Below are 11,429 nucleotides of genomic sequence, written 5' to 3'. Positions count from 1 at the left end.
CAGGAATAGAAGCAAATTGTTGGAAATGAAGCCAGGATGGTTTATACTGCAGTGATTCAGAACACAGATTTTAAAGTAGAATTACCTGGCTTAAGCTGTTGGTTCTGCCAGTGGCTACTCTAGTAATCTTGGGTACATTACTTGGCTTTCTGTCCCTCAGTTTCCTGATCTGTAAAATGGTAGAATAGTAGTAATTATTTCATAGGTTTGTTTCATAAAGAAATCCTTGTAAAGAGTCCAACTTCAATTCTTTCTCTGAACTTTGTCAAGATAGAAGATCTAGGCTGCCATTTTCCCATCTGTCAAATGAGATGGCAAAAAGGTCTTCATGCTTTAGGGAGAGATTTTAAAAATAAACTACTTCCTGAAAAGTACTTTGTTAAGACATCGTCAGATTTGGTATGTAACTTGTATGGTTTAAACCAAGGAAATTGTGGACTGGGTTAAAAAAGAAATAAAACTGTAGTTGTAGGACTTCCTGGTGATGCAGTGGTTAAGCATCTGCCTGCCAATGCAGGGGACATGGGTTTGAGCCCTGGTCTGGGAAGATCCCACGTACCACAGAGCAACTAAGCCCATGTGCCACAACTACTGAGCCTGCGCTCTAGAGCCCTCGAGCCACAACAGCTGAAGCCCGTGTGCCTAGAGCCCGTGCTCCACAACAAGAGAAGCCACTGCAGTGAGAAGCCCACACACCATAACAAAGAGTAGCCCCCGCTCACCGCAACTAGAGAAAGCCCGTATGCAGCAACAAAGACCCAAAACAGCCAAAAATAAAAATATATAAATGAATTAATTAATTTTTAAAAAAACTGTAGTTGTACTCCTGCTGTAGTGTGTGCTCTCTGGCAGAGAGGAAGTCTACAATATACATAAAAATGAACACACCTTCTCCCTCTAGGTTGCAATGGTTCAGTTCACTGATGACCCCAGGACAGAATTTAAGCTTAACTCTTACAAAACCAAAGAGACTGTTCTTGATGCAATCAAACATATCTCGTACAAAGGAGGAAATACAAAAACAGGTAAGACCACAAGAAGCCCAGGTAAGACCACAAGAAGCCCAGCTAAGACCCGAAATAATTATTACTAATTACTGAAATGACTTCTTTTTGAAGCATAGTAATATAGATTTTTTTAAGAAAAGATTTTTCATTGACTTAAGAACTTCGTTCCCACTCTTCCATCTCTAGCGAGGGAGGGAATGAAATTGAATTGTTGCCTTCCTTTGTTTCAGGAAAAGCAATTACGCATGTCCGAGATACCTTGTTTACTGCAGAGTCAGGGACCAGAAGAGGCATCCCGAAGGTCATCGTGGTTATAACTGATGGAAGATCACAAGATGATGTGAGCAAAATCTCCAGGGAGATGCAATCAGATGGTAAGTTTTACATAGATAAGCAATAGTGGCTGCCAATAATACCGTTAGCCTTGTTTTCTGAATACACATTTATAGGCTACATCAGCATGACTTAAATGTTTCTAAATCTTTCTTAATATTAACTGGACAATGTGATTTTAAAAAGTTTCCAGGTTACAAATCTATGATGTTGCTGTATTTTCTCCAGTACTTTTGTTACATACAGGATGCCCTATATAAGAAACTCCATCAATTAAGTGTACTACAGGACTTCCCTGGTGAACCAGTGGTTAAGATTCCATGCTTCCACTGCAGGGGGCACGGGTTTGATCCCTGTCATGCTGTGTGGTCAAAAAGGAAAAAAAGGAAAAGAAAAGAAAATTAAGTGCAATACTATGAAAAGGACCAGGGGAGGGAAACTGATCACAGAAACTCCTCAGCCTCAGCCTTCTCATTTGTAAAATGGAGAACACAGAATGTGAAGATTGCATTCTATAAGATCTGTATAAGCAAAGACTAGCTTAATATGTATTTGCCAAGCATTGAACTGTGACCCACCTCAGGCTTCTAAGCCTGTAATATCTCAGTTTCTACTTCTGAAAATGAAACAAAACAAAACAAAACAAAAAAACAAAACTGTTTTTTTGTTTCAATTGCACTTTTTCCCATAAATACTAAAATCATTATTAAAAATATGCAAAAATAAAGATGTTACTCAAATGGTAACTATTTTGTCTCAAACACTGACTCTCTTAAGCTTCTTTAAAGTGGAAACTTTCTTTAGGGGATGATGGGTTAATTATCATAGAGTGAATTATGTGCATGCAGAATTCTGATGAACTATAAAGAATGAATTATCCACCCCCACTGGCCCTCCTAAATAAACATGTTTTAAACATTTGGACGTGTCTTATATTGCATTATTTATTTTTGCTGCAATTTAAAGTCATCAGAAATCTGTTCCCCTTTTACCACAGGCTACAGCATTTTTGCAGTCGGCGTGGCTGATGCAGATTACTCAGAGTTGGTTAGCATTGGCAGTAAGCCCAGCGCCCGGCATGTCTTCTTTGTGGATGACTTTGACGCCTTTAAGAAAATTGAAGATGAGTTGATTACTTTTGTCTGTGAAACCGCGTCAGCAAGTTAGTCCTTTGGAATTTGCACTTACATTGCTTAAAGGCTGAGATATTTATACCAGTTAAATAATGAGTGCCATCCTGATCCGAAGAAAGAAAATTGACTTGGAGAGCTATTTGTTATGCAGACATTAAGTTTTGTGGTTTTGAGCGTATGGGAAGTAAACCTCACCTCTCCCTGGTTCAGGGTTTTAGGTTGATAAAGACTTTCCCTAAAAAGACGAGGGTCTGTATTTAAAAGCAACTCTCTTAAACAGCTATAGCAGATAGTTTTCAAAAAATGTGTTAAGTCTGCTCATCAGGGTAACACATTAGAAGTGGGACTTCTTCCAAGACATGCTATCAAGTGACCACCATCGGTTTTAATGGACCCAGGAGAGGAGAAGGAAGTTGGGACCCTTTGGTTTTAAAAGAAGAAGTGAGAGTGTTTCAATCTTTAGGAATCCACAGAAAGCTGTAGCCACATGTGGTTTGGATTCCCTCCACAACTGACTTCCGTAAAGATTATGTTAGCTTCCTGTTCTCAGGACAAGGAAAGAATATGTTTGGAAAATATCTAAATTAGGGTTTTATCTTGTTTGTTTTGTCTTCCAGCCTGCCCACTGGTGCATAAGGATGACATTGATCTTGCAGGTATGCAGTTTCAAAATTTTTTCCAAATACAAATATACTAAATAACTCCCATTTTGGGTCCAGATTTTTTTATCCTTAATAGCCTAATTTTGAAATTTAAAATCCTAAAGTGCCTATTTATTCTTTTTCTCTATCTCTGTTTTTTTTTCTTTTTCTTTCTTTCTTTTTTTTTTTTTTAAGGATTTAAGATGATGGAAATGTTTGGTTTGGTTGAAAAGGAATTTTCATCGGTGGAAGGGGTTTCTATGGAGCCTGGTACCTTCAATGTGTATCCTTGTTATCAACTTCATAAAGATGCCCTGGTTTCCCAGCCAACCAAGTATGTTTCCATTGCAAGATACTAAAGTCAATTATTGTTTACTATATCTCAATGTGGAAATGATATCAACTAGAAATATGCTGTAATAATTCCAAGCAGGATTTTCCATGATGGATAGAGCAGATGATGTTTAGATTTCTTTAAAAACATTAGACCTACACATAATGCTGGTTGAACTTTCATATTTGTTCATCTCAGAAAAATATAAAGATAGTTAGTACTTACATAGCACTACCACAGACCAGGCATTGTTCTAAATGCTAGTAAGTCACTCAAACCTCCCAATAACTCTATGAAGTAGAGTCATTTACTATCTTGGTTTTATAAATAACAAAACTAAAGCATAAAGAAGCTAAATGACTTGAGTGAGATCACATAGTTTGTTGAAGACCATGCTGGGATTTGCACCTGCAGATTCCAGAATCCACACCCTGAACCATTTTAAGCTAGTGCCATGAATTCAGATGGTTTTTATCCTGGAGAAGTCACAACAGCAACTCCATATAGTTGATGTAAAAATCACATTACTGGGGGGACCTTCAAGATGGCAGAGGAGTAAGACATGGAGATCAACTTCCTCCCCACAAATACATCAGAAATACATCGACATGTGGAACAACTCCTGCAGAACACCTACTGAACGCTGCAGAAGACCTCAGACTTCCCAAAAGGCAAGAAAATCCCCATGTACCTGGGAAGGGCAAAAGAAAAAAACAAACAAACAAAAAAACAGAGACAAAAGAATAAGGATGGGACCTGCCCCTCTGGGAGGGAGCTGTGAAGGAGGAAAAATTTCCACACGCTAGGAAGGCCCTTCACTGTTGGAGACGGGAGGTGGGTGGCGGGGAAGCTTCGGAGCCACAGAGGAGAGCCCGGCAACAGGAGTGCAGGGGGCAAAGCGCAGAGATTCCCACACAGAGGATTGGTGCCGACCAACACTCACCAGCCTGAGAGGCTTGTCTGCTCACCCACCGGGGTGGGAGGGGGCTGGGAGCAGACGCTTGGGCTTCGGTTGGATCCCAGGGAGAGGACTGGGGTTGGCTGCATGAACACAGCCTAAAGGGGGCTAGTGCGCCACAGCTAGCCGGGAGGGCATCTGGGAAAAAGTCTGGACCTGCCGAAGAAGCAAGAGACCATTGTTTCATGGTGTGCGAGGGGAGGGGATTCAGAGCACCGCCTAAATGAGCTCCAGAGAGGGGCACGAGCTGTGGCTATCAGCGCGGACACCAGAGATGGGCATGAAATGCTAAGGCTGCTGCTGCAGCCACCAAGAATCCTGTGTGCAAGCACAGGTCACTATCCATACCTCCCCTCCTGGGAGCCTGTGCAGCCCTCCACTGCTGGTCCCGTGATCCAGGGACAACTTCCCTGGGATAACACACAGCCTGCCTCAGGCTGTTGCAAAGTCATACTGGCCTGTGCCGCCGCAGGCTTGCCCCACATTCCGTACCCCTCCAGACCCTGGCCTGAGTGAGCCAGAGCCCCCTAATCAACTTCTGTTTTACCCATTCCTGTCTGCGTGTGAACAGATGCCCTCAGATGACCTACATGCAGAGGCGGGTCCAAATCCAAAGCTGAACCCCAGGAGCTGTGCAAACAAAGAAGAGAAAGGGAAATCTCTCCAAGCAGCCTCAGGAGCAGCGGATTAAACCCCCACAATCAACTTGATGTACCCTGCATCTCTGGAACACCTGAATAGACAACAAATCATCCCAAAATTGAGGCAGTGGAAGTTGGGAGCAACTGTAGACTTGGAGTTTGCTGTCTGAAGCTGATTTGTTTCTGATTTCTATGTTTATCTTAGTATAGTTTTTAGCACTTGTTATCATTGGTGGATTTGTTTATTGGTTTGGTTGCTCTCTTCTTTTTTTATTATTATTATTTTTTTAAATTTATTATTATTTTTTCTTTCTCTTTTTCTCCCTTTTCTTCTGAGCTTTGTGGCTGACAGGGTCTTGGTGCTCTGGCCTGGTGTCAGGCCTGAGCCTATGAGGTGGGAGAGCCGAGTTCAGGACACTGGACCACCAGAGAGCCCCCGGCCCCACGTAATGTCAATCGGCAAGAGCTCTCCCAGAGATCGCTGTCTTAACACTAAGACCCAGCTCCACTCAATGACCAGCAAGCTTCAGTGCTGGATGCCCCATGCCAATCAACAAGCAAGACAGGAACACAACCCCACACGTTAGCAGAGAGGCTGCTTAAAATCATAGTAAGGTTTTACTATGTGAGTTTTGTTTACCCCAAAACACACCACTGGATGAGGTCCTGCCCACCAGAAAGACAAGATCCAGCCCCACCTACCAGGACACAGGCACCAGTCCTCTCCATCAAGAAGCCTACACAAGCCACTGAACAAACCTTACCCACTGGGGCAGACAACAAATACAATGGGAACTGTGAACCTGTAACCTGAAAAAGGACCCCAAACACAGTAAGTTAAACATAATGAGAAGACAAAGAAATATTCAGCAGATGAAGAAGCAAAGTAAAAACCCACCAGATTAAACAACTGAAGAGGAAATGGACAGTCTACCTGAAAAAGAATTCAGAATGATAGTGAAGATGATCCAAAATCTTGGAAATAAAAGGGAGAAAATAGATGAAACATTTAACAAGGACCTAGAAGAACTAAAAGAGAAAACAAACAGTGATGAACAATACAAAAAATGAAATTAAAAATTCTCTAGAAGGAATCTATAGGAGAATAACTGAAGCAGAAGAACAGATAAGTGACCTGGAAGGTAAAATAGTGGAAATAACTACCACAGAGCAGAATAAAGAAAAAAGAAATGAAACGAATTGAGGACAGTCTCGGAGACCTCTGAGACAACATTAAACGCACCAACATTCGAATTATAGGAGTCCCAGAAGAAGAAGAGAAAAAGAAAGGGACTGAGAATATATTTGAAGAGATTATAGTTGAAAACTTCCCTAATATGGGAAAGGAAATAGTCAATCAAGTCCAGGAAGCACAGAGAGTCCCATACAGGAAAAAGCCAAGGAGAAACATGCCAAGACACATATTAATCAAACTATCAAAAATTAAATACAAAGAAAAAATATTAAAAGCATCAAGGGAAAAACAACAAGTAACACACAAGGGAATCCCCATAAGGTTAACAGCTGACCTTTCAGCAGAAACTCTGCAAGCCAGAAGGGAGTGGCAGGACATATTTAAAGTGATGAAAGGGAAAAACCTACAACCAAGATGACTCTACCCAGCAGGGATCTCATTCAGATTTCATGGACAAATTAAAACCTTTACAGACAAGCAAAAGCTAAGAGAATCCAGCACCACCAAACCAGCTTTATAACAAATGCTAAAGGGACTTCTCTAGGCAGGAAACACAAGAGAAGGAAGAGACCTACAATAACAAACCCAAAACAATTAAGAAAATGGTAATAGGAACATACATATTGATAATTACCCTAAACATAAATGGATTAAATGCTCCAACCAAAAGATATAGACTGGCTGAATGGATACAAAAACAATACCTATATATATGCTGTCTACAAGAGACCCACTTCCAACCTAGGGACACATACAGACTGAAAGTGAAGGGACGGAAAAAGATATTCCATGCAAATGGAAATCAAAAGAAAGCTGGAGTAGCAATTCTTATATCAGACAAAATAGACTTTAAAATAAAGACTGTTACAAGAGACAAAGAAGGACAATACATAATGATCAAGGGATCAATCCAAGAAGAAGATATAACAATTGTAAATATTTATGCATCCAACCCAGGAACCCCTCAATACATAAGGCAAAGGCTAACAGCCATAGAAGGGGAAATTGACAGAAATGCAATAATACTAGAGGACTTAAACACCTCACTTTCACCAATGGACAGATCATCTAAAATGAAAATAAATAAGGAAACAGAAGCATTAAATGATACATAAAGCAAAATGGACTTAACTGATATTTATAGGACATTCCATCCCAAACCAACAGAATACACTTTCTTCTCAAGTGCCATGGAACATTCTCCATGATACATCATATCTTGGCTCACAAATCAAGCCTTGGTAAATTTAAGAAAATTGAAATTGTATCAAGTATCTTTTCCAACAACGCTATAAGACTAGATATCAATGACAGGAAAAAAAATGTAAAAAATACAAACACATGGAGGCTAATCAATAGGCTACTAAATAACCAAGAGATTGCTGAAGAAATCAAAGAGGAAATCAAAAAATACCTAGACAAATGAAAATGAAAACACAATGAACCAAAACCTATGGGATGCAGCAAAAACAGTTCTAAGAAGGAAGTTTATAGCAATACAATCCTACCTCAAGTAACAAGAAACATCTCAAACAACCTAAACTTACATGTAAAGAGATTAGAGAAAGGAGAACAAAAACCCCCCAAAGTTAGCAGAAGTAAAGAAATCATAAAGATCAGGTTAGGAATAAATGAAAAAGAAATAAAGGAAATGATAGCAAAGATCAATAAAATTAAAGCTGGTTCTTTGAGAAGATAAAAAAAAATTGATAAACCATTAGCCAGACTCATCAAGAAAAAAAAGGAGAAGACTCAAATCAACAGAATTAGAAATGGAAAAGGAGAAGAAACAACTGACATTGCAGAAATACAGAGGATCATGAGAGATTACTACAAGCAACTATATGCCAATAAAATGGACAACCTGGAAGAAATGGACAAATTCTTAGAAAAGCACAACCTTCCGAGACTGAACTAGGAAGAAACAGAAAACATGAACAGACCAATCACAAGCACTGAAATTGAAACTGTGATTAAAAGTCTTCCAACAAACAAAAGCCCAGAACAAGATGGCTTCACAGGCAAATTCTATCAAACATTTACAAAAGACCTAACACTTATCCTTCTCAAATTCTTCCAAATATATAGCAGAGGGAGGAACACTCCCAAACACATTCTACGAGGCCACCATCACCCTGGTACCAAAACCAGACAAAGATTTCACAAAAAAAACTACAGGCCAATATCACTGATGAACACAGATGCAAAAATCCTCAACAAAATATTGGCAAACAGAATCCAACAGCACATTAAAAGGATCATACACCATGATCAAGTGCAGTTTATCCCAGGAATGCAAGGGTTCTTCGGTATATGCAAATCAATCAATGTGATACACCATATTAAAAAACTGAAGGATAAAAACCATATGATAATCTCAATATATACAGAAAAAGCTTTTGACCAAATTCAACACCCATTTAGGATAAAAACTCTCCAGAAAGTAGGCATAGAGAGAACCTACCTCAATATAATAAAGGCCATATATGACAAACCCACAGCTAACATCATTCTCAATGGTGAAAAACTGAAACCATTTCCTCTAAGATTAGGAACAAGACAAGGTTGCCCACTCTTACAACATAGTTATGGAAGTTTTAACCAAAGCAATCAGAGACGAAAAAGAAATAAAAGGAATCCAAATCAGAAAAGAAGAAGTAAAACTGTCACTGTTTGCAGATGACATGCTACTATACATAGAGTATCCTAAAGATGCCACCAGCAAACTACTAGAGCTAGTCAATGAATTTGATAGAGTAGCAGAATACAAAATTAATGCACAGAAATCTTTTGCATTCTTATACACTAATGATGAAAAATCTGAAAGAGAAATTAAGGAAACACTCCCATTTACCACTGCAACAAAAAGAATAAAATACTTAGGAATAAATCTACCTAAGGAGACAAAAACCTGTATGCAGAAAACTATAAGACAGTGATTAAAGAAATTAAAGATGATACAAACAGATGGAGAGATATACCATGTCCTTGGATTGGAAGAATCAACATTGTGAAAATAACTATACTACCCACAGCTATCTACAGATTCAATGCAATCCCTATCAAACTACCAATGGCATTTTTCACAGAACTAGAACAAAAAATTTCAAAATTTGTATGCAAACACAAAAGACCCCAAATAGCCAAAGCAATCTTGAGAAAGAAAAACAGAGCTGGAGGAATCAGGTGACCTGACTTCAGAATGTACTACAAAGCTACAGTAGTCAAGACAGTATGGTACTGGGTAAAAACAGAAATATAGATCAATGGAATCTTATAGAAAGCCCAGAGATAAGCCCACACACATATGGTTACCTTATCTTTGATAAAGGAGACAAGAATATACAATGGAGAAAAGACAGCCTCTTCAGTAAGTGGTGCTCAGAAAACTGGACAGCTATATGTAAAACAATGAAGTTAGAAGACTCCCTAACACCATACACAAAAATAAACTCACAGTGGATTATAGACCTAAATATAAGGCCAAATACTATAAAACTCTTAGAGGAAAACATAGGCAGAACACTCTATGATGTAAATCACAGCACGATCCTTTTTGACCCACCTCCTAGAGAAATGGAAATAAAAACAAAAATAAACAAATGGGACCTAATGAAACTTAAAAGCTTTTGCACAGCAAAGGAAACCATAAACAAGACAAAAAGACAACCCTCAGAATGGGAGAAAATATTTGCAAATGAATCATCAGACAAAGGATTAATCTCCAAAATTTACAAGCAGCTGAATATCAAAAAAACAACCCAATCGAAAAATGGGCAGAAGACCTAAATAGACATTTCTCAAAGAAGATATACAGATTGCCAACAAACACATGAAAGGATCCTCAACATCACTAATCATTAGAGAAATCCAAAGCAAAACTACAATGTGGTATTACCTGACACCAGTCAGAATGGCCATCATCAAAAACTCTACAAACAATAAATGCTGGAGAGGGTTTGGAGAAAAGGGAACCCTCTTGCACTGTTGGTGGGAATGTAAATTGATACAGCCACTATGGAGAGCAGTATGGAGGTTCCTTAAAAAACTAAAAATAGAACTACCATACAACCCAGCAATCCCACTACTGGGCATATACCCTGAGAAAACCATAATTCAAAAAGAGTCATGTACCACAATATTCATTGTGACACTATTTACAATAGCCAAGTGATGGAAGCAACCTAAGTGTCCATGGACAGATGAATGGATAAAGAAGATGTGGCACATACGTACAATGGAATATTACTCTGCCATAAAAAGAAACGAAATTGAGTTATTTGTAATGAAGTGGATGGACCTAGAGTCTGTCATACAGAGTGAGGTTAGAAACAGAAAAACAAATACCATATGCTAACACATATATATGGAATCTAAAGAAAAAAAAAAAGAAGTTCTGATGAACCTAAGGGCAGGACAGGAGTAAAGACGCAGAGGTAGAGAATGGACTTGAGGACACGGGGAGGGGGAAGTGTAAGCTTCGACGAAGTGAGAGAGTAGCATTGACATATATAGACTACGAAATGTTAAATAGATAGCTAGTGAGAAGCAGCTCCATAACACAGGGAGATCAGCTCGGTGCTTTGTGACCACCTAGAGAGGTGGGATAGGGAGGGTGGGATGGAGACTCAAGAGGGAGGGGCTATGGTGATATATGTATACATATAGCTGACTTGCTTTGTTATACAGCAGAAATTAATGCAACATTGTAAAGCAATTATGTTCCAATTAAGGTTTTAAAAAAATTACATTATCTAGTTATTCTACAGTCTATGATGCACCTAGGGATTCCTGGCGCTATTTCAGCAGTTCTGAAAATTCCAGAGGTACTTGAAATTACAAATTAGGAGTTCCTGATTTAAGGGGTCATCTCTCAAGATGTCACCTGCTACTTTACATTCCAAATATTCATTTGTTTTTGTCTCAAAATGCCTTCAGTATTTTAATGTGAAAGTTTTCTGTGTCCACATTTTGATATAGTGTGCACATATGCATGAAAATGTGGGGGAGATCATTTTCGAGTATTAAATTAATCTGTCCAATTTGTAAACAAGTTGCTTTTCTACCTCCTTCCAAAATACTGTTTATTGAATTCAAGCTAATTACAGTACTATCTGTAGTTTTAGATAAATCCAACATCTGACGTTACCTTTCGAAAGTTTTTTTTTACAATGTCTAGTGATGAAT

At 38.8% G+C, this 11,429-nt stretch overlaps 1 protein-coding gene across 1 annotated transcript in view; it reads left to right on the top strand.

The window, feature by feature from the left end:
- The window catches only part of COL14A1 (collagen type XIV alpha 1 chain), a 229,571-nt gene that overhangs the window by 133,683 nt on the left and 84,459 nt on the right, over positions 1-11,429 (top strand). The window contains exons 27-31 of the mRNA XM_082601195.1: positions 902-1,025; positions 1,238-1,381; positions 2,338-2,502; positions 3,091-3,129; positions 3,310-3,448. Coding sequence (XP_082457321.1) covers positions 902-1,025; positions 1,238-1,381; positions 2,338-2,502; positions 3,091-3,129; positions 3,310-3,448 — 611 coding nt within the window. The remainder of the gene's footprint in view (positions 1-901; positions 1,026-1,237; positions 1,382-2,337; positions 2,503-3,090; positions 3,130-3,309; positions 3,449-11,429) is intronic.

Source organism: Mesoplodon mirus (genome assembly GCF_964341445.2).
Source record: "Mesoplodon mirus genome assembly, chromosome: 16".
Taxonomy (NCBI): domain Eukaryota; kingdom Metazoa; phylum Chordata; class Mammalia; order Artiodactyla; family Ziphiidae; genus Mesoplodon; species Mesoplodon mirus.
This window is presented reverse-complemented; position numbering and strand designations above follow the sequence as displayed.